Source organism: Cotesia glomerata, linkage group LG3, assembly GCF_020080835.1.
Source record: "Cotesia glomerata isolate CgM1 linkage group LG3, MPM_Cglom_v2.3, whole genome shotgun sequence".
Taxonomy (NCBI): domain Eukaryota; kingdom Metazoa; phylum Arthropoda; class Insecta; order Hymenoptera; family Braconidae; genus Cotesia; species Cotesia glomerata.
The window spans coordinates 26,740,020-26,767,087 of record NC_058160.1 but is presented as its reverse complement, the minus strand read 5'-3'; the positions used below and the strand labels follow the sequence as shown (position 1 = coordinate 26,767,087).

Genomic DNA, 27,068 nt, shown 5'->3' with positions numbered 1-27,068 from the left:
AGTATTCGATAATAAACATATAATATTAATTCATTTAAATTGAGGTCATGGTAAGGTAATTCGTACGGTGCTGAATTAGCAACTTACGTCATTTTATGACACACTATTGTCAAATTTCAATTTGTACAAATTAAAATTTTTATTATTATTCTTATAATTGTAACAAAATTTATACCGGAGAAATTTCTCTGCAATTTCTCGAGATATTGAAACATAACATTAAACAATTGTTGATGGATAGAAAATGAGCAATCGTTAATTTATTAATTAGCGACCGCTTCAGATGAATAAATAGTAATAATAATGATAATAACAATGGTAATTGATTGCGGTCGCCATGATTGGGCGTTGTCGGGTTGTATTGCGCGTTATTTCATTGGTTAATACCGAGCGACGACCGCTACGTCAATGTTTACACCGGCCCCATAAAGGTTTCTCAACCGATTTTCCTCACTTTTATATTATGCTAATTATTATTTTACTATTACTATTACTATTATTGTTACATTCTTCACTTACAATTTTAAGGATAAGATAAATTATGAGACTTACACTCATAGTATGAGTTGTAAGTTATTAATAACGATTTTAACCGGTGAAATTCTTCACTGCAGATTTTAAAGTTCTTGAAATAAAAAGCTAAAAAAAAATATTAAAAATGAATGAATTATTTTCAAAAGAGAGTTTAAAAGAAAAATTTATTTAGCTCAAGATAAATAAATCATTGATACGGTTTATGACTTATCCTAATGACTCATGAAGGAACGAGATGATATATATTTTTTTTACATGACTATGACGATTGGTCTCGTATTTCAACCGATCAGCATATCTACTTGGTCATCAAGCCAAGCGAGACTCTTTATTTTTTATTTATGTACATTTACTTATATATATATACACAGAAAGAAAATTTTCTTGACTGGAGAACAAAATTGTTGGCTCAAGAAAATTTTCGGGTGCCTGAAGGAAGACTGAAGTTGTGTTGGTCAAAGTATAAATTTTTTTTGAAATTCTATTCTTCGTAGAAGTAATTTTTTCTTGATTCAAATTATCATAAATACTTGATACAATTAATTTTTATATTTGATCAAGATTTTTAGATACTTTAGGGAAGCAGTGCCATCTACTTCAGCTGAGAAAAAAATTTTGTCACCTTGGGAAAATTTTTTTCTTGAATATTTGATACTTATTTTATATTATTTTAGAGTGCTATTATACATATTGAATGAAAACAAATTAGGAAAACGGTTGACCCTGAAGGCCATTCCTGCAACTTCCCGCTTATTCCATACTTAGGCGCTTAAAATTGCACCAATGACGTTCTTGAGCTCTTCGAGCTCAAAAATACAATTTATGGGTTATTTTGAGCTCTCCAAGCTCAAAGAGATTGCTTTCCTATGCTTTTGAGCTCTTCGAGCTCAAAAGTCTGATAAGAATTTGATGACACTATTTTTTGAATTTTTAAACCGCAATAACTTTTGAATTAATAAACCGATTTTCACGCGGTTGGCAGCATTCGACGCAGTTTTTCAAGCCTCATAAAGAATCTTAAATTTTGAATTGATCGCGCTAGGAATTTCGGAGTTATTCCGAAAAAACACTTTTTTCGGTTTTCTTTCGTTCACGATATCTCTCGAACGAATCAACCAATTTTGACCGGACTGGTGGGGATCGACGTGGTTTTTTGAGGTTAAGAGCTGATTAGTTTTTGGAATTTAACCATCAAGCCGTTTAAAAGTTATTCCAAAAAAACCACATTTGAAAAAAATTTTTTTTTCGGTTTTTTTAAGATTTCTCAAAATCTATTGATCTGAATTGGTCCAAATAGTTTTCAAAATCTAAGTTTGGTCAAGCCCTTTCGAATGGCATCAACCACGATGAAATCGGTCAAGCCGTTCAAAAGTTATAAGCGGTTCACATACTTTCACACACACACACACACACACATACACACACATACATGCATACAGACACCGTGACAACCTTACGGGGATAGTCAGGGAAGCTTCCTGTGACCTTCAAACGTCGAGATCTGATGAAAACTCGGTTTTTGCAAAACGGGGTGAAAACAATAACTTCCCGATTTTTGAAAATCTTCGATTTTCGTAGCCGGAAGTTAAAAATGATTCAATATTATTTAATCTTCTCATTTGACATGTTAATCAATAAAAATATTAATGAAAATTTACTTCTATCTTTATATTTAATTTTTTGGAGTATAAGATAAATTTTCTCAAGACAAGAAAATTTACTTCTATTAAGAACTAAATTTTTTGGAGCAAGAGGCTGAATTTTCTCAAAACAAGATTTTCTTGATTTAAATAAATTTTCTTGGATCAAGAAACGCATTTCTTAAAGCAAGAGAATTCATTTTGCTGGAATAAATGAAATTTCTTATCAAAAAAAAATTTTTTTTCGCTCAAGAAAATAATTAAGAAGAAAAATATTTTCTTAGCTCAAGTGAACCTTTTTTCTGTGTATATATTGAATAAAAAAAAATGATTCAATATTATTTGATCTTGCCATTTGACATGCTAATCAATAAAAATATTAATGAAAATTTACTTCTATTTTTATATTTAATTTTTTGGAGCAAGAGAGAAATTTTCTCAAGACAAGAAAATTTACTTCTATCAAAAACTAAATTTTTTGGAGCAAGAGGCTGAATTTTTTCAAAACAACAAGATTTTCTTGACTTAAATAAATTTTGTTGGAATAAGTGAAATTTCTTATCAAAAAAAAATTTTTTTTCGCTCAAAAAAATAATTAGGAAAAAAAATATTTTCTTGGCTCAAGTGAACCTTTTTTCTGTATATATATATATATATATATATATATATATATATATATATATATATATATATCAAATAGAAATTTATTAAATTAAAAAAAAAAAATTTCTAAAATTAAATCTTAAAAAATAAAATTTTGTATTACTGTGTTTAATTCTTAATATTTATCCAGTAATATAAAATATGTTTTTAATGAAATATTCAGAGGAAAATTTTCATATAAGATGTAAAATACATGTACAAGTAAATATATATGCATATAGAGTGAAAACGGAAATATATATGATTTTAATTCCGGAAGTTTATAAAATAGAAACCGGAAAGTTTACAAGTTAACTCAAAACTTATAACTGACAGTGAACGTGTGTACATATATACTGATATTTATTCCAAAACAACGAAAGAATAAGTAGCATGAGCTATTTAACAATCGTTGATCGAATGTTGTTGGAATTATTAACAACAAATATCGCAATGTTGGTAATAATATAACGATCTATTGTTACTTCTGTACAATGCTGTAATAATGTTTTATAAAACGATGGTTCGATTGTTCAATTGTTTCTTCAAACATCTGAGCCCATTTGAATTAATAATTAAATCACTGATGCGAGATCTGAAAATCAATACAATAATTTATTAATCATTTTTTCTTGCTTTATCAATTTTATTACCTTACTGATTTCTGTTTGCGTTTTTAAGAACAATCAATAATTTATCAATTGTTTCGACTATTAAAATTTATCACGGCTCTAATAGATGCAGTTCACAGCATGACGTATTTTTTTTATATGTTACTCTTTTACTCTATTCACTATTGACTATTCTGGAAGAATGTCCTTTTATTTAGCCTGGTATGGAGCGTGTTAATTATTTTTTCAGTTTCTCAGCCCTCAGTTTTTATAACTGTGGCAAGCATATAAGAAGTGTGAACATATGAGTTGAAATGTAACCAGACCAGAATGCTCAAAAACTCGTAAATTATATAAAATGTAACTGGTGTAAAGTATTTCCATTGAAAAATATATCAGCTCTCGAGTTTAAAATTTCTTCTTTGGGCCTTTTGTGTTTTTATGTCAATATTTTTTGAGGCTAAATATTTTACCATGTAATGTGATCCGAAAAATATTTTATGACAGAAAGTAGAAGTCATGCCAGGATTTTTATATCTTTTTTTGACATATGCGAACAAACGGAATAACATTTTTTAATTTTTACTAAGAAGTCAAGTTTTCACTGTTTTAAGTTTAAATTTTTTATTACGTGTTAATTATAAGTAACTAAATATTTTCCGACTTGATTTTTTATTTTTACAATTTATCAAAATTTTCGTGTTGTAAAAATTTATCAAAAGTTTGTGTTGTTGTAAAAAATATGATACTGGAATTAGCTGACAACTGTTAATTTAAAAAATTTTTGTAACAAATTATTTACAACAAAAAAAATAATATTAAAGTTAGCGGTCACTTGAATCATTTTTGAATTTTTTCTAACTAACAAATTTTAAAATTTCTACGTACCTATTAATTTTTTTCCATAATTTATTTGTTATAGAAATAATTAAAATTATTGAATATCTGCTAAATTAAATGAAAATTAATTTAGCATATATTTAATAATTTTAAAAATTTTATAGCAAATAAATTATGGCAAAAAAAATTGACATGTAGAAATTTTAAAAAATAAAAAATGCAATTTTTTAAAAATAATTTTTTGGAACAAATTTTTTCGATAAATAAAATTAAAAAATTTTTAAGTGACCGCTAACTTTAATGTCATCTAAATTAATTTTTATAGTTTCTTTCCACTTATAATTTTTTTTAATTTTCACATGTGGAATTGTTTTGTAAAACTTTTTTAATAATAATTTTATTGCTATGAAATTATAAAAAAATCTCTGTCAACTTCGTTATTAAAAAATCGTCATTGTATACTTCAATTTTTTTTTAAAAGTCCTAGTAGATAGATTTTAGGAATTTCATAAAAAGTGAAATATTTTGTAACCACGCACACTAAATACGTTCCAAAATTGTTTCTTTTAATTTTTAAATTTACAACAAAATTTTTTTTAATATCCAAAAATCATATACAACCATATCGTTTACTTGGATTTTTTAATTTTTTATTTTATATCTTTTTGTAAAGAAATAAAAATTTTTTTTCTTAATAGTCTTATGAACGTGGACTTGGCGCGATTTTTTTACAGTGAAACTGTTTTTCTTCGGATTTCAGTATTTTTTGTAATTGTAATAAAAATTGACAATTTTAATTTAATACATTTCCGGTGGCAAACTATCCCCTTTAAGCTATAGTTCATGTAAAAGTTATTCTTGCGCTGCCTGGCGTGTGTAATTGCAAGCTGTCAAATATCTTTTTTTCACTGTAGTTTCCCATCTATTATAAGATTAGCATGCACACTTATATTATTTAGTCTCTGGCCGTCCGCTTTTTACATAAGAAAAAAGTTCAAATCTAAAAATCTGGGTCGCTATAGTTTGTGCTGATTATTTTTAATAATTTTTCATATAACCTGCATTGAAAATGTGAGTTTCAATGCCTGTTGAGCCAACCGAAACTAGACAATTTCAGACCAATGCGACTGTGCCGGGTAGGTATCAATTATTTCTTCCCGGCGGACAGAAAATGACGATTTTCTGTCCGCGAGGTGAAGTTGCAGCTTTATTTTCAATCTTATCAATTGTTTGTTTATTTTATACCTTTATAATTGTCATTCTAACCGTTAACTGTACTGACATATTATAATTCTGTTATTAAGCATAAATAAGAATGATAAAAGAAAACTTGTCAATTTACGAATAATGTTTGGTAAAAAATAAACTATTACTTTCTATTTTATTATAAGTTTCATAATAAAATGGTATTTTCGCTATTCGTCTGAAACTATCTAGTTCTGGTTGGCTCCAGACATTGAAACTAGCATTTTTAATGCAACTTATATGAAATAGTATATTACACATCTAGGGCAGTAAAATAAGAAATGTCTCAGATCACATGTAATTGTTGTCCGAGGCGAAGCCGAGGTCAATAAACATGTGATCTGAGGCTTTCTTATTTACTGCCCGTGGTGTGTATACTATTTTTCTCCTCGACGGAGGCGGAAAGCGGCATTTTCGTTTAGCGCAACGGGAGGAAAATTGACGCTTTCCGCCCGGAGGTGAGAAAAATATAATGTGTGACGCGGGATGAAACACGATTTCAGACCGAGTGATGCCAGCCCTCGCTGCGCTCGGGCAGGCAACTTCACTGGTCTGAAATCGTTTTGTTTCATCCCTAGTCACACAATATACTATTAAATAGAAATTATAAAGATAATTGATAATAATCAAGTAATACGCGTAATAAAAAGCATGAACTACTATTATAAGATATCATATAAAAAAAAAATCAAAATAAATTTGAAAAAAAAGTTTGGGAAATTCAAAAGTGCACGCCTCATAACGCTTATTCATTTTTTAAGAAAAAAATTAATTGTGTAATTGATTAAAAAAAAAAAAAATTATAAAAGTAATTTCTTACAGAGTATTTTTTATTATTTTTTAAATATCGGCGCCCTTTTTTCTTGTCATACACGCACGCAGTCTAAAAAAATCTAGCTTGATCAAGTGGCGCTATAGTTTTCACGTGTCAAATAAGAAAAGTTCGTTTGGCTTTGTACGGTTATATCGTAGTGAATTTTAATAAAAATTTAATTTAAAAAAAAATACGTAAGCTAGGCCACTGATATGAAATACGGACCCAGTTCATCGAGTTCTTAAACTAATAAAAAAGATCCGGTCTTGAAATATCAATTTGTTCGGGAGTAACCGTTGGTACATCCAAAATGGGATGACATCCGGACGTCCACGTAAAATTTTTTTCAAAAACGTTTTTTTTTTTTTCAAAATAGCAAAATGAAATGATTTTAGAAAGTAAAAGATGGTTTAATTTATGTGTTTTTTCGGTGTACATCTACTTATATCATTGCATAAGTGTAATATGGTTGTGATAGAGGCATTTAAAGATCACAAAATTGTTTGACTTTGACGAGTCGAGTATAAAGCACAACCTTACGCGCTTCGCGCTATGAGGCGTGCAAAAAATTTGTAACCTCAAAAAACTGTTCTGCTTACGGTATATACACACTCGGTAGTCTGGCTTGAGAACGGAACTTGGCGCCAGACTCTATCGAGTCTGTTGATATGTATATTTAAATTTGAGTTTTCTTATCGACTGACTAAATTTCCGTCGATAACTTACCATATAAATATTTAGAGAATTTTATTTTTATAATTTTCTTCACATTGGTAGCATTTTGTAACCACACTAGTGACTACTAGAGAAAACAGACATGGATTCCACGTGTTTTGATTGAATCCAAAGTTATTTAAGGTTATAAAAGCATTCTAATTGCTTTAAACAAATTTACTTACTAAGTGTTTACAATTAAAAATATAAAGTCTAATAAAAATTATCAGGTATGTTAAAATTAAATATTAAAATTATCTGACATCTTACAATTTTTTATTTAACCTGTTTTTTAAATCAAACCTTTTTAAAAATTCTTAAAACATGTGCAACTTTTTTTATTTTTTTCACAATTAATTAATTTTATTTGCAATGAGAATTAATTTAGCAGATATTTAATAATTTTTAGAATTTGTTTAACAAATAAATTATGGCAAAAAAAATGAGAACAAAAAATTGACCTGTAAGAATTTTTAAAAATTATAGATGCAATTTTTTTAAAATAATTTTTCGGAGCAAATTTATTTATTAAAAAAAATAAAAAAATTAATTAAAATTAAATTAGCCGACATTCGAAAATTTTGATAATTTATTTTATTGAAAAATAATTTTTAAAAAATTAAAACAAAAATTTTCACATGTAGAAAATTTTAAAAATTATCCTTGAAATTTTTTAAAAATGGTTTTTTAGTTCTAGTTTTTAATTTAAAAAAAATCAAAAATTTTTTAGTGTCGGCTAACTTAATTTTCGTAAAAATTATCAAGTGACAGCTGACTTTAATGTCATTTATTTGCATCATAATTAAATGTGTTTTACAAAGTACTAAATTTTATGACAATAAAGTTAGCCGACATCTAAAAATTTTTAGAATTTTTTTTAATGAAAAAATTATTTTAAAAAAATTAATTGAAAAAATTTCACATGTAGAAAGTTTGAAAAATTATACGTGCAATTTTGTAAAAATGTTTTTTTTTGTTCTAATTTAATTGATAAAAAAAATCTAAAATTGTTGAACGTCGGCTAATTTTAATGAAATCTAAATTTTTATTATATTAAATATAAATATAATACAAGAATTTAAAGAGACAGTTTATTTTTTCTTTATTGTGTTAAAAAAAATTTTCAGATGTCAGCTAAGTTTACAATAAAATGTTTTTTAAGTATAATAAAATTAACAATATAAATAATTACAGAAAAAATGAAACGAAAAGAAACTTTTGACGCCTCGGCATTCGTCCCGAAGCTAAAAAAAAAGAAAGAATTCAAAATAAAAGAAGAATCCGAATCAGGTGCTGCTAAACCACCGAGCAAACCTGATAAAAAATCAAAATTCAGTAAACCATCCAAGCCTCCTTCAAAGTTTGATAAAAAAGGACCCAAGTATGAAAGCAAAACCGAGGAATCAACAGAGAAGCCCGACTGGAAGGAGATTAAAAAAGAACGCAAAGAATTGCGCGCAAAACGTAAGTCCAAAAAACTCGAAAATATTTACGACATTTCCATCGAGGGAAAAAAAATCGACGAAGAAATGCGCCGCAAAGACTGTCCTCCAGAAGAACGTACCAAGCTGTGCCAAAAGCTCTTCAAACTCTTCGAAGGAAACCTCGTCAAGCTGGTTTTCTCCCACGATATTTCTCGAGTGATTCAAACGCTCATAAAATACAGTTCTACTGAAATGCTGGCGACTGTCGCTGCGGAACTTAAGTCTTCATTCCTAAACATGATCCAGTCAAAATATGCGCGGAATTGTATCAAGAAATTCTTTAAATATGGCAATGACCAAATTCGGAGCGATATTTTCGCCGCTTGCGAGGGTCACGTGGTCCAATTGATGAGCCACTCAGTTGCCGCGCCGATTATGGATTATATTTTATACAAGAAGAACAAAAAAGACAAGAATAAAAAGTGCTGGGCTTCAGAGCAAGTTAGAAGCACCTTCAAGCAAGAATTTTACGGTAATATGTACAGAACTTCCAAGGACTCTTCTGTTAAATTTTTGTCAGACGTATTTGCTAAAGCTCCGGACATGAAATCTGCAACTTTGTCTGCTGTTAAAATGAACGTCACAAAAATATTGAGTAAAAATCCAAATTGTTTGTTAATTCATTCTGTTTTAGCAGAATATTTGATTATTTGCGAGCTTAATGACCGCGCTGAGTTGATAGGAACTCTGAAAGAATCAGTGGTGGAATTATTGGCGACTAAAGATGGTGCCAAGGTTGCAATGATCTGTATGTGGCATGGAACTGCTAAAGAACGAAAAGCTATGTTGAAGGTGATGAAAGAACAAGTCAAAGAAATTGCGACTTCAGAGTATGGATATTTATTTCTTCTGGCTATGTTGGACTCTGTTGATGACACTGTTTTGGTTAAAAAAATATTTGTTCCTGAATTTTTGAGTCACTTGCAGGAGATTGTAGCAAGTGAACATGGAAAGAAGGTTGTTTTGTACTTGGTAGCTCGAAGAGATACTCATTACTTCCATCCTGCTTTGATAAGTCTGCTGAGTGAAGGAGACAATAATTTAACTAGTAAAAAATCAGCGGATGTAAGAGCGAAAGAGTTGTTAGAAGCGGTGATTGAACCGATGTTAGAGTCAATTGCTAAGGATGTCAATTCCTGGTTGGCAGATGGTCCGGTTATGCTGGTGACCCACGCGATCTTGAAAGCTGCTTCTGGAAATGACAAGCTGGTTGACGCTTGGAATGCTATTGCTGATTTTTTGGTGAATGAAGAGTCTACTCTGAAGCACGAGGAGGCTGATATCAAGGCTGTGGAACACCCTGCGCTTCATTTGGTGTTGAAGAAACTGATTGTGGCGGATAAAGAGAGGGTGGAGAGGGAAGAAACTTCATTTGGAGACTTGCTTGTGCAGAAAATGAGTACTGAGGTTATCAAGCGGTGGATTGAATTTAACAGAGCTTGTTTCTTGATTGTTTTATTGCTGGAAAATGAACGTGAATCGGTGGTGAGGGAGCTTAAGGGTAAATTGAAGGATTTAGTGAAGGAGATCAAGAGCAAGAAGCATAAAGGTGCTGATGTTTTATTAAAAAAAATAAAATAGATTTTTGGGTTTTTTATTGTAAATCATAAGGTCTTATCTGTTAATTATTAATTAACAATTATGGTATAACTCAATTAATTAAATTGATAACTAATTAATGATCAGCTGTACATGTTCATTGTAAATAAATTTAATCATCAAAAGAATGTTATGTTAATTAAGTTCATAAAGTTTGTTTACATTCTTATAAACAACGGGAAGAAAAATTGGATTTTAGGCAAGTTTTGATTTGTCTAACATGATTTTTTAACTTTGATTAATTTATATTTTAAGATTGAATTTAAAAAATAAACATACCGAAAATAATAAAACATAATTAAAATAAAATTTGTAATTTTGTATCTTTTAAAAACTACTATTATAATTATGACTAATTAGAAAATTGCTAATTTTCTAATTATTATTAATTAGAAAATTGCTGAAAAGTAAATTGAAGGATTTAATTAAGGAGATCAAGAGCAAGAAGCATAAGGGTGCTGATGTTTTATTAAAGAAAATAAAATAAATGGATTTTTGTGTTTTTTATTGTAAATCATAAGATCTTATCAGTTAATTATTAATTAACAATTATGGCGGTATAACTCAATTAATTAAATTGCTAACTAAGTAATTACTGATCAGCTGTACATGTTCATTGTAAATAAATATAATCAAAACAACGTTATGTTAATTAAGTTCATAAAGTTTGTTTACATTCTTATAAACAACAGGAAGAAAAATTGTATTTTAGGCAAGTTTTGATTTGTCTAACATGATTTTTTTAACTTTGATTAATTTATATTTTACCAAAGTAAAAGACCCAGTTATTGACACTGAACTAGTTATTGACACTTGCAATTTTATTTTAATTAAATAAAACAAATCGACTCTAATAAATTAATAAATATAATTTTTGAATTATAAATTTTGAGATAATTGATTTTTTGATTTTTTAATTAGAATAAAATTGCAAGTGTCAATCAACTAGGCCAGTGTCAATAACTGGGTCTTTTACCTTAAGATTGAATTTAAAAATTAACGATACTGAAAATAATAAAACAAAATTTGTAATTTTGTATCTTTTGAAAATTCTACTAATTAAAAAATTTTTTTAATTCATTCACAATCAAAAAGTCCTTATAAAAAAAAAGATCCGCCTAAAAAACAATTATTCCACACCGGACAGCTCGAATTATCGTCACAAGCCAACTAAAAAACATTGACAATAAAAAACCCGATTTTACGGCAACAAATGCCATTAATTAATTAATATAAATATATAACATTCAACCGATATAATTATAATTGAAAAATAGCTTTTATGTCAACAACGCGAGTACGAATTTCCGGCTGATTGTCAGAAGCCAGCTCATTGGTCAATAGTTGGCAAAACAAACTTTTAAGCGCTTCAGTTTGCTTATTGTTCCCACTATCTATCAACTTTTTCGACAACACCAGCACAATATTAAGCGCCTCCTTCCTTATCCTCGTGTATTTAGAAATTCCGATCGAAATTTTCAAAATTTGATACAGAGTTTCGCAAATAATGTCCAATTTTTCCCTATCCTCCTTCGCCAATTCTCCATAATTAACTTGTAAAAACACAAGTTTCTCCACAAAGTGTGTCAAGGTGGTCATAATAGCGACCTGAATAGCCCTAGTGCTGCTCGGGAGAGTCTCATGACAATGAGCAATAATTTGCAGGCAATATTTATCCTGAGTATCTTTACTACCCTTATAAGCCGGCCAGGCTTTGCCAAGAGCCTCATAAACAGTTTCTTGCAACTTCATCTGATCTTCTCTCTTCTTAGTAATTTCTTCACTGCTCTTATCGCTCTTCTCATCATCATCATCATCATCATCATCACCCTTATTCTTCTTCCCCATTTTACCCAAAATTTCCTGCGCAATATCATAAAGCTCAGTGAATTTATCAATTCCTAATTCATGCAACACATCAGCAAACGCTTTTAAAGCATAACGACGATATTCTAAGTTCTCTTTTTTGCTCTCTTTGTACAGCGCTTCAACAACGGAAGCACTCAAAGCAGCATCTTTCCCCAAAGCCTCTTTGCTATGACAAGCAAGCGTAGCCAGCGCTTCAACGAGTCTCTCCTTTCCGTTCCACGTTCTTCCTTGCAACCCGGCGATTAAAATCCTCAACAATCCATTCCTAGCTTCATCATCCATCGAAGAGCCAACTTTCACCGCGACCGTCGAGACTGCATTGGCAGCCTGGGCTTTAGTTGTCCAAGAAGCCGACTCCAATGACCGATTAAGCGTTCCGATAATCAAGTTCAAGTTTTGTTTTATCGTAGATTCCGTTCCGTGGGAAATTTCACCCCATAAATCCGTCCACAGTTCCACGGTTTCTTTATTAGCAGGAACTTTTATCGCGTGCATCGCGAAGAAAGTCAGCGGGATTACAATGTCGGAAAATTTCTTTAATACTTCGTGATTGTGATTGCTGATTGATTGCAATGTCTGGCCTATTGCCAGGCGAATTGCATCGTCTTCACGCTCGTTGTACCAAGTGTTGAGAGTGTTGAATATTTTTTCTACACTAGAATCTTTGGCGGAACCAATTATGTAGCCAATTGTAACTGCGTTGGTTTTTCTTACGGTAGCATTTCGGTCTGTTAATCCGTTCATCAAAGCGCTGCAGAGTTTTCCAGCGTATGGTTGTAATTCTTGCTTCATTTGTAAGCTCAGAAGAATTAGAAAGTGACTGATAGACACTTTGGAGCCTAGACCAATGCTGGATTTTATTAATTCAATAACTTTAGGCATTAATTCTTGAAGAATTGCTGTGTCGAGGTACTGAGTACACTTGCGAACTGTCTCGGTTGCGTGATGAGATTTAGCTTCGTTGGATCTAACCCGATCGAGAGCTTCTTGGATTTCCGTCTGTGCGCTGTACTTGGTGCTCATGTACATGAGACCTTCGTGCTCCATGTCGGTGGCTGTTAGCAGCGCTGGGATCAAGTGAACTAGAGAAGGTTTTAGCAGAACGCCAGCTGTTGATACTAGTTGAGAAACTGTTTGTAGAGACAGAGCACGGATGGCTTTTACGTTGTGGAGAATTCCAACTTCTAGAAATATGGATAAGACTGATTGTAAAACGCGCTCGCCGGATTTTCCGTGGTTGGGGTCGCACTCGCGAACGCAAACTTTGCTGAGTAAACGAGCGGTGTTGGTGGCATTGTTACGCGTGTCCTCGTGAACGTCATCCATGACGCGGAATAACTGCTTCCATAATTCGGGAGCGTGTTTCGCGTAGTCTATATGGGCGTTTGATTTAAAAAGGTCGGAAAGAGCTAGACAACAGCTCAGTCGCACGCGCCATTGGTTGTTGGTGAGGTTTACTTTTAGGTCCTCCAGGATTTCGTTGTGATACTGCTCAAGGGCTTTTGAAGTTGAGGGAACGATGTCGTGCCAGATGTTGGACATGCTTTGCTGGATCTTTGGTGTCGGGTCGAATTGATACCTGGAAAAAAGGGAAGTATTAAAAAAAATTTTTTTTAATAATCTATATTATTAAGGGAATAAGCAAAATTTTGTGGTTAGTGTATTTATATGATAAAATGGGCTTTTATGGTTAAATTTGGTATCGTTGGAAAAGTCTTGACATAGAGTTGTGCTTTTTCATGGTTTTATATAATTCTCACCAATAGTCAATTTATGATGATAAGTATTTAAGCTGCATTCGAAAATGCTCTATCTCTAGATACATAATATAAGAATGACCTTGTATCTTGTGAACTATTGACATTCTTAAAGATAGAAGCTCATCCCGATGTTACATTCATCAAGACCTTTCATTTGAGTACTCACATCAATTTTTCATATATTTTATATATTTATATGTATTATATATATGTATATATGAAAAATATATCAAAATGCATGTGGGTACTCAAATGAAAGCTCTCGATGAGTGTAACATCAGGATGAGCTTATATCTTTGAAAATGTCAATATTTAAGAAATGACATTGTATCTTATGAACTAATGATATTTTTAAAGATATAAGCTCATCCCTATGTTACACTCATCAAGACCTTTCATTTGAATACCCACATCAATTTTTCATATATTTGATATATATTACATATATGTATATATGAAAAATATATCAAAAATGCATGTGGGTACTCAAATAAAAGCTCTTGATGAGTGTAACATCGGAATGAGCTTATATCTTTAAAATCGTCAATATTAAAGAAATTACAGTGGAATTTAACAATAGTCACTATTTAATGAAGCAAAATTTTATTTATTTATAGTTCATAAGTCACGACAGTCATATAGTGACTGCAAGATTGCTAGTTATAATTTAATTAATCAATAATTACATACCGGTACAATTTTGGAATAATGCTGGGCAAATATTTATTGAGCTCATCTTTAGCCACTGAAGCAATTGCAGAAAACCCGAAAGCAGCGCCCTTCTTCGAGGTCCATACAGCATTATGATTAGCAAGCTGAAGAAAATTATAAATCAAATCCGGCTTATTCAAATCCGAAGCCAAAGAACAAATTTCCTTGTAAGTAGTGATAGTTCCTCCAGTGGGAGCTTTTCCCAACTCTCCTTCCTCGAACAATTTGGTATCAGGCGTAACTTGTTGAACTGCACGACGTCCTTCCGTCAACTGGCTCATTAAAGTAGCCACCAGGTCATCTCTACCCGTCTTCTCGCTCGTGTTATAAACCAAGCAAATTCCCTTAGAAGCTACATCCTGTACAATGTCATTATTTTCCCCCAAGAAATTTGAAAAAGCATTCTGTAAATTCGGCAATCGATCAATAACATGCTGCCTCTTGTCATTGTGTCTCAAAATCGACAACAGCCAAATACAGATCGCCTGTCTCGAGTTTGGATGCGGATCATTCGATAATTTCAACAATTGGTCCAACAAAAATACCAATAAATTATCACTCTCAGCCGAGTAATTTTGATTATACTCTTCCGGCACAGTCGTCCAAATATCCCTCGCTTCTTTAGAAGCCGGTCCTTGCACACAAAGCACCAGAGCTTCTGCGATTGAGAAATGAATCGTGACATCCTTGGTTTCTTTCGCGTACCCAATAAACTTCTCAATAATAATTTTAGTATGCGGAAAAGCTTCTCCAATGCAAAGAAATCCCAGAGACTGTATCGCATTTTCTTTAATCTTGCCATTCATCTTCGCATTCATCAATATCGCGAATAAATTTTCAACCAATTTTTTCTTGCTCAGAGACTCATCTTCACTTTCAGAGTTCAGTGGAAGCGGAAAAACTTTGCCAATGATCCCAATTCCTTGAGTAGCAGCATCCACTAAAAGAACAGTACTGCTCGTCAAGAAAGAACAAATCGTCTGTACAACTTCGCTGTAAATTTTCCAGTTCAAAAAATTATCCACTTGCTCAGTATCTTTCCGAGCCGTCAGCTTACGTTCCATCATGTATGACAAAGCCAACAACGAGCCATGCTGGGTCTCCAGAACTTTATTCTTAGTCGAGCTCATAAATTCCCCGGCTCTCAATTCAAACTCTTCATTGCTGCTATTAAACTGCATGACAATCGCATTTATCTTGGCAGCCAACTCTCGAACATCAGCCTTGGTCGAGGTGAGTAGCGTTCGAATCCAAGGTAATTCTTTAACAAAGTAACCAGTCATAGACCTCGGGATAGTGCCGACTACCTCCAGCAAAGCGATCAGCGGAATTTTATCAGCAGTTGCGTGACACAAGCTGGTTATAAGTTCAATATAATTATCCAAGTATTTTTTATCTTCGTCGACAAGTTCCTTGAGATATTTAGCGATCGTAGGAGTGTGTTCACAAGGATGGTTTTCAATTGGCTCCCGAGCTAAAATTTTTGCGCTCTTAGCTAAACACAGTCTTAGGTAACTAATAATTTCATTAAAAGTAGTAATGTTGTACGGCAGTACGTGGTTCCCTATTGAAAATTTGTTGTTAGAATTAATGCGAGTCTGGGTGTTTTGATTAACGTACAAAATCATCTCCGGGAAATTAGGCAGCTGGTATTCTTTAGCGTCAGATTTGTAGCGTTCATTGCGATGAGCAGTTCCATAGAGCGCTTTTATGGCTTCTGTAGAGACTTCGTTCTTATCATCGCCGCAGGCTAGGAGTAAAAGATACCTAGAAGGCGCGTGGTTCGCTGGGAAAATTGTCGCTACGTAGTGAACAGCGACTGACCTGACACTGGGCTCTTCAGATTCGATGTAAGTTGATAGTAAAGCGGTCATCGTTGCGATTCCATTTTTGTCACTGGGGTTTAGGATAAATGCTGAAGACATTGCGATCAAGGCGTCGCGAACTGTACGACGCATGTCTGAGTCTGTTGATGTGAGAGCTTTGAAAAATTGCTGAACTAGGCTTGAGTCTTTGTTGACCAAAGACGGAATTCGCTGGCCCAGTTGGCCAATTATTGTGTAAGCTATAGCGATGTGCTCAGGCTCGCCTTCGGAGATTAATTTCACCATTCCGTTGAGAATAACTCCGGCTACGCGAGAGAGAGATCCAAAACTGCACTGCTGGACCATGTTTAATGTAAAATCCAAAGCCAGGGATTTTAATTTCTTGTTTGTGTTGTTACCGTACAGAGAATCAAATACCACCTGGATACTTGGAGGTATTATGAACCCAGCTTTAGTGACTCGACATAAATATTGCAAAAGCTTCAAGCGAATTCTGGTATTCGCTGCGTGACGTTTCATCTCTGGTTTTATGTCCTTCTGTGTTCCGATAGCGCTGGTTCCGAGGAATAAAGTGTACAGAGGAAGAGCTAGCTGCATAGACGACCAGTCTAGAGTACTGACTATTTTCTTGAGCTCGGCGTCTGCTAGATTTGCAACGCTGAAACGCGTGTCTGCTGCTGCGACGATCAGGTGAATCAAAATGTCTGATTCGGGAAAGAAACCCCCGGCGAGGAACTTCACGATGCCTAATTTTACTTGCTCGAGTTTCTCGGCCACTGGAGGGTTCTCGCCGATCACACGCTTGAAGGCGTACTCACTGAGACCTGGAGGGACTGGGTACTGAGACCAGTCGATAGGCTGTCCAGGGTCTCGGTTCTCTGCCTGGCCTACTGAGCCGTATGGTAAAAGCAGCATGTCAAGCATGAAGTTTATCAGTTGCTTCGCTACGTAGGGCTTGTCTTGCAAGCCTAGAAGGGCGGCTCGCTTTTCGGCAGATAGTGGTATCTCCAGGTTACCCAACGCTGGCATTATCATTAGTAATAGGCTGGAATTAATAAATTTGTAAGTTGGTAATAATAATTAATGATTAATGATTTATAATTTATAGGTGTTTTTATAAAAATAAACTAGTAATGCTAAAATTCTTTTATAAATTTCACCAAATTTTCTTCTTTACACAGAAAAAATAAATTTCTTGCGCCAAAAATTTTAAGGAAGACTAAAGTTGAGGAGCTGAGTTTCCAAAAGGGTATCTTCATTTTTGATTAATCGAGACAAAAAACTGGTTATTTTCAATTACAAATATTTGTATTGAACTTTTTTTAATTTAGCTATAAAGTGCTATCGGTTATTAAGCTGCAATTTGATTTTCATTTATAAATCTTTATAATTCTCGAAGTAATTAATATTTAAAAGTTCAGAAAACTGGTCTTTTAAAATATGAAAAGATACCCTTTTGAAAATCAGCTCCTCAGTTATTTTGAAGCAAGAAGAAATTTTCTTAGCTCAAGAAAATTTTTTTAGCTCAAAAAACTTTGACTTCATTCAAGAAATTTTCAACCTTCCATAATATTTTCTTGAGCCAAGAAAATTTTAAGGAAGACAAAAGTTATTTTGGAGTAAGAAGAAATTTTTTTAGCTCAAGAAACTGACTTTATTCAAAAAATTTTCAGTTTTCCTTAATATTTTCTTGAGCCAAGAAAATTTACATAGAAAAAACAAATTTCTTGCGCCAGTAAAATTTTAAGAAAGAAAAAAGTTATTTTGGGGCGAGAAGAAATTTTTTTGGTCCAAAAAAATATTTTTAGCCAAGAAACTTTGACTTCATTTAAGAAATTTTTAATCTTCCTTAATATTTTTTTCAGCCAAGAAAATTTACATAGAAAAAATAAATTTCTTGGGGCAAGAAAATTTTAAGGAAGACAAAAGTTATTTTGGAGCAAGAAGAAATTTTCTTAGCTCAAAAAAATTTTTTTAGCTCAAGAATTTTTGACCTCATTCAAGAAATTTTCAATCTTCCATAATATTTTCTTTAGCCAAGAAAATTTATACTTCAGTCAAGAATTTTTTTTTCAGTGTCCATATATTTAATTTGCATAATAAATAAATTAATACCTGTCTTGATGAGACAACGGTTTCCCTTCAATCGCATTCAGTACACTAGGTATCAATTCCGATTGTTTCTTCATTTCCATTCTCGGATAACCAAGTTTAATATAAATTATCGTAAAATTCTAAAAAAATTAAATGAACTGAGGAATTAATTGTTATCAAAATAAAACGAAATAAAATATTAAAAATAAACAACAATCTTACAATGACAAAAGAGCTGGCAGCTGGATCTTGATATTGGAGCAACAGAGCTTCCACTGGGAGTTGAACTTTGGGACGGCTTTTAACCCGTCTATTAATATGTATCAGCAGACCCATCACCTTCTTCCTAACACCTTCTTGCGGACTTGACAACTTGAGTAACACCGGTGGCAAAAATTTGCACACCGACGCCTGGAGCTGTTCATCAGTATCTGCATTTCCCAGGCACAGGAACACTCGCTCCAAAAGCACTGGAACGATTTAATTATTTATTATTTATTTTTAAAGTTTGCTAATTTAATTACAAATCATCATTGCTCATTATCACCATTAGTAATCACTCATTAGTTTAGGAATCACTTTTTATTAAAGTTAATTTTAGATTTGTAAATCAGTTTAGAGAATTTTGAGTTTTTATTATGAACTAAATATCAAGTGAGAAAAGTGATCAATAATTAATAATATTTTATGGAAAAAACTTACTCAATTCGTCAGTAGCTGCTGCCATTTTGAAACTACGTAAGCGAGTATGTCGAATCTTGTTCACTGTGTACGACAAAGACACTCTGAATGACTAGTAACTATTCTATTTCATGTCATCTATTAAATTTCCTTAAAAAAATTAAAAACTTGAGTAAATAAATAAATAAATAATTTTACAAATAAATTATGACACATTAATTAAAATAGAAAAATAAAATTGTACATTAAACAAATAAAATAATTACCTTAAATTATTTTTAACTTAATTAAACAATAAGTTTAAGTGAAAGTTTTTTTTTTAATTTTCTATTTATAACCAATTAATTATTTTTTTCTAGTGAAAATGTAAATCAGTGACAAACTTAGTGATTTGGTTATGTTTAAAAAATATACAATATGTGACATGACATACATGTAATATATAATATGTGTTTATAAATTAATAAATAAATGAGGATTGGTTGATTTTAAATATACGTATTATTTGCCGCGTTGATTGTTTAACCAACAGTGTAATGAGTAATTTGTTGCCCCCACTAAATCAATGTTGCCGTGTGTATATATAGAGATTATTTATTTGTATGACCTTTGTAATGATTCCCAAAAAATTTAGAGGTCATCTGATAGAAACTCTCTAAATATAACACATCACAATAACAAGAACAAGCTGAGAAAAAATAAGAACTGTTTATCAGTGTCAGCGAGTGTCCACTCGAGACGCATGTGAGTATATTGTGGAGGTGATTGCTGATTAATAATTATATATTGTAATTGTTATTAATCATATTTGTAAGCCAGTTGTATCTTGACATTTTAGTCTGCGTTTGTTAATACATGATTATTGGTGTCTTGTATGTATTTTAATTAAGTTATAAGTAATTAGTTTTCAGTTTTTTAAGCTTGGCTTAGTACCAGTAACATATGCTTTTTATTTATTTATTTTTTTGAAAGAACTCTGTATTTTTTGTTTTTCTTTCAATTCTGTATTTAAATTTTTTTATTTATTGCTATTTAAAAATTACAGATTTTTTTTTTTTAATTTTAATCAAAATTTATAAGCTGAGTTTTTTTTATTATTTTTTATGTCATAAATTTTTTAATAGTTAATTTTGTTAAGCAAAAATTGATAAGTAGTTTTCATTAAAAATATTTAAAATAATAATTGCTAAAAGTTTTATTAATAGAAAATTTTTTTCTATTTTTTCAAAATCTTTCTTTATAATTTTTACTGTAAAAAAATGATAAAGTAATTTTTTTTATACTTAAAAATTATTTTTAAAAATAACTTAAATGAAGAAATAAAAACCTCAAAATTTTCCAATGAATTAATTCAGCAGATATTTAATAATTTTTAAAATTTTTGTAACAAATAAATTATGGCAAAAAAATTGGAAAAAAAAATTGACATGTAGAAATTTAAAAAAATTAAAAATGCAATTTTTTTTAAATAATTTTTTGGAATAAATTTATTTGTTAAAAAAAAATTTTTTTAACTCAAATCAATAAAAATTTCTAAAAAATAGATAACAAAAAAAAGTTTATTTATAAAATGCCCTCATAACAATAACCTCTTAATTGTTTGTCAATCCAAGATAGACTTTAATCAAGTATGATTACTATTATTAACACTAACAGAAACAAACAGTAATGATAATAATAAAATAAAGAAGAATATAACAATAAAGCTTTTATATCAAATAGTAATAAATAAAAAAAATAATCAATTGATAAAAATAACAATAATAATTAAAAAAATAATACATGTACAATTAGTGTAGAAGCTACTTAACAATTGCTTTAACTTACAACAGCTTTTAAGTTCAATGGGCAAAGTGATTGGCTTTGTTTGGGATTTCCTTGAGATGTTATTGGACAAGATTGTTTATTTAGTTCGCAAAATATTCCAATGGAGTTACCTGAAATTTATCTGGTCCCATGTAAGTCTATACTGCCCTGTAATTATGATCTTTATTATGACAAGTTAACTTTATACGTGTGGTATTGTCTGTGCAATTTAACATTCGAGTAATACAAGAAAGACAGAGACAAGAAAGGTAGCATCACAAGAGTACAATGAAAATTTTTAATACTTTTATTTATTATTATGCAGTAAAACTAGCTGGTTTTCATAAAAGCTCTCCAACTGGAACAAAAACACCAGTTTTTTTTATATAAATATATCTTATTACTTTTATGCATGACACATGTTAATCCTATTGTTGTCCTAACTTATATTAACTCACTCCACTCTTTATTTGCGCTAGTTTATTTTATTTCTTCTTCTTGTAAGCAACATCTTCTTCTTGATAAACTTTAAAACTGTGAATTATTTACTTATCAGTTTGTTTATTTTTGCAGAAATCAATTGATAATATGGCGTCTGAAAATAATGTTAATGGAGCACATAAACATGGAGAACATCTTAGAGTTTTGACACTTAATAAAGGAGAACATCAAGATGGTGTATTGTACAGAGTTAAAAAAGGTAAAATCAAAATTATAAAATTTATTTTATAATTGATAATAATTTTTATCAAAAAAATTAACTTTTAATTAGCAACCTTGCAGTCACTATGTGACTGCCTTGACCTGTGAACTATAAATAAATAAAATTTTACTTTCTTAAACATTGACATTTTTAAAGATATATAAGCTCATCTTGATGTTACACTCATCAAGAGCTTTCATTTGAGTACCCACATGCATTTTGATATATTTTTCATATATACATATATGTAATAAATATAAATATATAAAATATATGAAAAATTGATGTGGGTACTTAAATGAAAGGCCTCGGTGAGTGTAATGTCGGGGTGAGCTTATATCTTTAAAAATATTATTAGATAACAAGATTCAATGTCATTTCTTAACTATTGACGTTTTTAAAGATATAAGCTCATCCTGATGTTACACTCATCAAGAGTTTTCATTTGAGTACCCACATGCATTTTGATATAATTTTCATATATACATATATGTAATATATATAAATATATGAAAAATTGATGTGGGTACTTAAATGAAAGGTCTTGATGAGTTTAACATCGGGGTGAGCTTATATTTTTAAAAATATCATCATATAACAAAATTCAATGTCATTTTTTAACTATTAACGTTTTTAAAGATATAAGCTCATCCTGATGTTATACTCATCAAGAGCTTTCATTTGAGTATCCACATGCATTTTTGATATATTTTTCATATATAACATCAATACTTATAATAAATTGCCTATCGGTGAGAATGATATAAAACCTTGAGAAGGCACAAATTCAAATCAAGACCTTTGCAATGACACTAAATTTAACTAAAAAAACAAATTTTATCATAAGACTATCTGGACACAAAATTTTTCTTATTCTCTTAATAATATAGATTATTTATTCACTTAAAGGCTGGTACGTAGAATTCCATCTTGGACCATCGCTGTTCGGCAGGACCGTTGACATATTTACCAACCATCCAATAAGTGACAAAAAATTCAATAGACATACTTACTATCAACTAAGTTGGAGCAATGATGTTGCTGTTGTTCAAGCTACTATTCCTGGATCATTTCATTACTACATAATTGACGCCAAGTAAGCTCCTATCAATTAACTTAATCAATTAATCCCTAAAAAATTAAATAATTACAGAGAAAAGAACGAATTAAAACCTCTGGCTTCAGGATACGTTCTGGTAGAACCCGAGTTACAAATAGGAACCAACGAAAACTTACCTCTAGACTGTATCCAATGTCAAACCGTCTTATCAAAGTGTCTTGGAGTATTTTCAAGCTGGCGCGACAAGCTGGCAGTCTCAAAAAACTCTGGCTACAACATGATCCACTTCACGCCGATCCAAGAGCTAGGAGGCTCAAAATCCGCGTACAGTTTAAGCGACCAGTTAAAACTAAATCCTTCTTTCCATGACAAAGACAAACCGACGACTTTCGAAGACATCGAAAAACTAACCACAGAACTAAGAACTCAATTCAACGTATTGTCCATCTGCGACATAGTGCTCAACCACACAGCCAACGAAAGTTCATTTTTAGTAGCTCACCCAGACTGCACTTACAACTGTTCAAACTGTCCTCACTTGCGTCCGGCTTATCTCCTAGACGCCGCGCTCTTCGAACTGACCGTCCAGGTCGCTGCAGGAGACTGGGAGCTCAAAGGGATCCCCAGTATTGTTGAAACCGAGGACCATCTCAACGCAATCCGTCACGCGTTGCACACCTACTTTCTACCATTGGTAAAAATTCACGAGCTGTTTACTTTGGATGTAAATCAAATAGTAAACGAATTTCTGAACCTAGCAAGAACTCAGATCCCCCAGGACGGAGTTTCTTCAGAGAAAACCATAAAAATAATCCAAGATCCTCAGTACCGACGTCTGAAAGCTTCCATAGACATGCAATCAGTTTTGCGAATCTACAACATTTACCCTCAAGATTGCTTCGATGAAGAAACCCGTCTTAAACGCTGCGCCGAGGAATTCCGTAAAGACATCCAGTCTCTTCACGACGCAATTATCATCGAGGTACAGAACCACCTGAATGCAGCAATTGAGAACACAATTGCTTCCATTCGTTACTTCCGAGTCCAAGAAGACGGTCCAAGATTAAAAGAAGTCAGTGCTAGGAACCCGCTGACTGCGCGCTACTTTACCGACTATGGAACACCAGAATCATTGCTGGAACGAGAAACTACCATGTACTCAGACAAAGGTTGTTACCTGATGGCTCACAATGGCTGGGTGATGAACAGCGACCCACTAAAAAATTTCGCTGATAGTGATTCTAATGTTTATTTGCGTCGAGAGTTGATCGCTTGGGGAGACAGTGTTAAATTGCGCTACGGAGACAAACCTGAAGACAGTCCTTTCCTCTGGAAGCACATGACTGAGTACGTAGAGCAGACTGCCAGGATTTTCGACGGAGTCAGGCTGGACAATTGTCACTCTACGCCAATTCCCGTAGCAGAGCACATGCTTGACGCGGCGAGGCGCATTCGTCCGGATTTGTACGTAGTCGCAGAACTGTTTACCAATTCAGATCAAAAAGACAATATTTTTGTGAATCGATTGGGAATAACTTCTTTGATCCGAGAAGCTATGTCTGCTTGGGACTGCCATGAAGAAGGAAGACTGATTTATCGGTACGGTGGGGAACCCGTTGGAGCGTTCTTCCAAGCGAAACAACGCCCTCTGGTACCTGGCATTGCTCATGCGCTGTTTATGGACCAGACTCATGATAATCCGAGTCCTGTTGAAAAGAGAAGTGTTTTTGATTTGCTCCCTTCTGCTGCGTTGGTCAGCATGGCTTGCTGTGCTAGTGGAAGCAATCGGGGTTATGATGAGCTTGTTCCTCATCATATTCATGTTGTTGATGAAAATAGAGAGTACACTCCTTGGGGAGAAGGTAAATTTGTTAATAGTAAAAAAGGGATGATTGCTGCTAAGAAAGCGTTTAATGATCTTCATTATGAGCTGGGAAATGAAGGATTTTCTCAGGTGTTTGTTGACCAAATGGACCCTGATATTGTGGCAGTTACTAGACACTCGCCCAAGACTCATGAAACTGTTGTACTAGTGGCGTTTTCGGCTTTCCATCATCCGGACTCTAATGCTACTGATTTGAGAAGACACGTCAGACCGCTGAGAGTTGAAGGAGTTGTTAAAGAAATAATATTTGAAGCGAGATTAATTTACCAATGTGAAGGAAAAAACACACCTTTTAAATATCCTGATGGACATATCAAGGATAGTGAGTTCATAAATGGCTTGGAGAATTATGTAGTTGATATTAGAGAGCATATTCAAATTTCAGAGTCTAAGATTGTCGAGAAAGCGGAGTCGGGTGATTTAAAAATAACCCAGCTTAATTTTGTTAACTTCCAGCCGGGATCAGTGATAGCGATTCGAGTGCCGCTGCAGGATAACATCAAGCCAGCTTTGATGAAGCTGAATGAAATAGTCCATTCGATTGCTTCAATGAAAGAATTGAAATCGATTGTAGGGCGAATGAACCTGGCGGAGATGAACAAGGTTTTGTATTGTTGTGATCAAGAAGAGCGCGAAGAAACCGCGGATCACTTTGGAGTTTACAATATTCCTTCCTATGGGCCGCTTGTTTACGCGGGTTTGCAGGGTGTAGTGTCGCTTTTAGCAGAAGTAAGGCCTAGTAATGACCTGGGTCATCCATTGTGTGTGAATTTGAGAGAAGGTAACTGGCTGATTGATTACATTTGGCAAAGATTGAAGAATTACGAAGGAACTGAAGAACTTAGCAAGTGGTTTGAGCAAGCTGCTGAGCCGTTTAAGTCTATTCCTAGGTACTTGGTGCCAAGTTACTTTGATGTGTTGATTGTAAATGTCTACATGATACTTCTAGACCGCTGTTATGAGTTAATGTCGCCGTTTGTGCAAGAAGGGACTACTTTTGTAAAATTACTGTCGCTGATTTCAGTGCAAGTTAGCGGAGTAGTAAAATCTGCACAATTACCAGAACTGTCACCAAATTTGGCACCACCAAAGCCAAAAGTTACTAGTGAAAACAAGGAGCAGATGTGTACGACAATATCCGCTGGATTGCCTCATTTCGCGGTTGGATATATGAGAAATTGGGGAAGAGATACTTTTATTGCATTGAGGGGAATTTTATTGCTAACTGGAAGACACGAAGAGGCAAGATTTATAATTTTGGGTTTCGCTGGAACGTTGAGACACGGTTTGATCCCTAATTTACTGGATCGAGGAGTAAATGCGAGATTTAACTGTCGCGATGCTGTTTGGTGGTGGCTGTACACTATCAAGTGTTATGTTGAAGAAGTTCCAGAAGGAATTAAGATTCTGTCGGATAAAGTAGCGAGATTGTTTCCGACTGATGATTCTCCAGCGTTGCCTGCAGGCAAAGTTGATCAACCGCTGTGTGATGTTATTCAAGAAGCTCTGACAGTTCATTTTCAAGGTCTGTGTTTCCGCGAAAGAAACGCGGGCAAACAGATCGACGAACACATGACAGACCGCGGATTTAATAATCAAATTGGCGTTCATCCAGAAACAGGGTTTGTTTTTGGAGGAAACGACGCTAATTGTGGAACTTGGATGGACAAAATGGGTTCTTCTGAAAAAGCTGGGAACAAAGGTAAACCAGCGACACCTCGCGACGGTTCCGCTGTGGAAATAGTGGGGTTAAGCAAAGCCGCGCTTTCATTTCTAGCGGAACTGTACAAAAAAAATTTATTCCCGTACGGTAGTGTCCAGCGAAGAAATCGTGATGGTACTTCAACCACTTGGAGCTATCAGCAGTGGGCTGATCGCATTGTTGATAACTTTGAAAAGTACTTTTACGTAAACGAAACTCCGACTGAAGGTGAAATGAACCCAGAGCTGATTCACAGGCGTGGAATTTACAAAGACAGTCACGGAGCGACTCAGCCTTGGGCTAACTACCAATTACGGCCTAATTTCCCGATCGCGATGGTCGCTGCTCCGGAATTATTCAACCCGAAGCACGCATGGGCTGCGCTGAAGTCTGTGGAGACAATTCTTCTAGGTCCTCTGGGAATGAAGACTCTAGATCCTGCTGACTGGGCCTACGACGGGAATTATGACAACTCTAATGACTCTACTGATACTAAATTAGCCCAAGGTTGGAACTATCATCAAGGGCCTGAGTGGCTTTGGCCTGTAGGCTACTTCTTGCGTGCAAGATTACACTTTGCGGCTCTTGTTGGAGGTGACGAAGAATTAGAACGGACTGTACACTCTACTGAAGCTATCATTTCGAGACATTTTACTGAAGCTTCTACTAATCACTGGCGGGGACTTCCCGAGTTGACTAACAAAGACGGAGCCTATTGTCGCGATAGTTGTCGCAGCCAAGCTTGGAGCGCTTCCGCGATTCTTGAAGTCTTGGAAGAAGTTAACAAACTTAAATCACGTCTCAGTCAGTCTGAAGCTAAATTGAAGACTCAAAATAAATTAAACTGA

At 33.1% G+C, this 27,068-nt stretch overlaps 3 protein-coding genes across 6 annotated transcripts; 2 read left to right on the top strand and 1 right to left on the bottom strand.

Moving 5' to 3' along the window:
* Positions 1-7,122: 7,122 nt before the first annotated feature.
* Positions 7,123-10,149, top strand: LOC123261142 (pumilio homolog 3). The gene is made up of 2 exons (XM_044722656.1): positions 7,123-7,270; positions 8,235-10,149. The coding sequence occupies exon 2, from the start codon at positions 8,240-8,242 to the stop codon at positions 10,103-10,105; it is 1,866 nt and encodes a 621-aa protein (XP_044578591.1). The 5' UTR covers positions 7,123-7,270; positions 8,235-8,239; the 3' UTR covers positions 10,106-10,149.
* Positions 10,150-11,167: 1,018 nt separating this feature from the next.
* Positions 11,168-19,465, bottom strand: LOC123261999 (proteasome adapter and scaffold protein ECM29). Its single transcript, XM_044723959.1, has 6 exons — positions 19,331-19,465; positions 19,086-19,214; positions 18,606-18,853; positions 18,405-18,523; positions 14,443-17,334; positions 11,168-13,571 (listed from the first exon to the last, which is right to left on the bottom strand). The coding sequence occupies exons 2-6, from the start codon at positions 19,108-19,110 to the stop codon at positions 11,384-11,386; spliced, it is 5,472 nt and encodes a 1,823-aa protein (XP_044579894.1). The 5' UTR covers positions 19,111-19,214; positions 19,331-19,465; the 3' UTR covers positions 11,168-11,383.
* A 136-nt stretch (positions 19,466-19,601) lies between these two features.
* Positions 19,602-27,068, top strand: LOC123262000 (glycogen debranching enzyme). 4 transcript variants are annotated; one of them, XM_044723961.1, is made up of 4 exons: positions 19,602-19,808; positions 21,444-21,570; positions 22,483-22,669; positions 22,727-27,068. In XM_044723961.1, the coding sequence occupies exons 2-4, from the start codon at positions 21,459-21,461 to the stop codon at positions 27,066-27,068; spliced, it is 4,641 nt and encodes a 1,546-aa protein (XP_044579896.1). In that variant the 5' UTR covers positions 19,602-19,808; positions 21,444-21,458. The 4 variants fall into 4 exon arrangements, with proteins under 4 accessions (XP_044579896.1, XP_044579898.1, XP_044579895.1 ...); XM_044723963.1 differs by having other exon boundaries at positions 19,602-19,825; XM_044723960.1 differs by lacking the exon at positions 19,602-19,808 and adding an exon at positions 20,897-21,022.

What these genes read in the sequence shown, in the direction of transcription:
- LOC123261142 (XM_044722656.1), top strand. Translation starts at nt 8,240, where the DNA reads ATGAAACGAAAAGAAACTTTTGACGCCTCGGCATTCGTCCCGAAGCTA.
- LOC123261999 (XM_044723959.1), bottom strand. Translation starts at nt 19,110, where the DNA reads ATGGCAGCAGCTACTGACGAATTGA. An exon ending in CTGCCAGCTCTTTTGTCATT is followed by an intron (nt 18,524 to 18,605) that starts GTAAGATTGTTG and finishes TAATTTTTTTAG; the next exon opens with AATTTTACGATAATTTATAT. An exon ending in ATTATTCCAAAATTGTACCG is followed by an intron (nt 13,572 to 14,442) that starts GTATGTAATTAT and finishes CCTTTTTTCCAG; the next exon opens with GTATCAATTCGACCCGACAC.
- LOC123262000 (XM_044723960.1), top strand. Translation starts at nt 20,909, where the DNA reads ATGGGCAAAGTGATTGGCTTTGTTTGGGATTTCCTTGAGATGTTATTG. An exon ending in TGAAATTTATCTGGTCCCAT is followed by an intron (nt 21,023 to 21,443) that starts GTAAGTCTATAC and finishes TTATTTTTGCAG; the next exon opens with AAATCAATTGATAATATGGC. An exon ending in TACTACATAATTGACGCCAA is followed by an intron (nt 22,670 to 22,726) that starts GTAAGCTCCTAT and finishes AAATAATTACAG; the next exon opens with AGAAAAGAACGAATTAAAAC.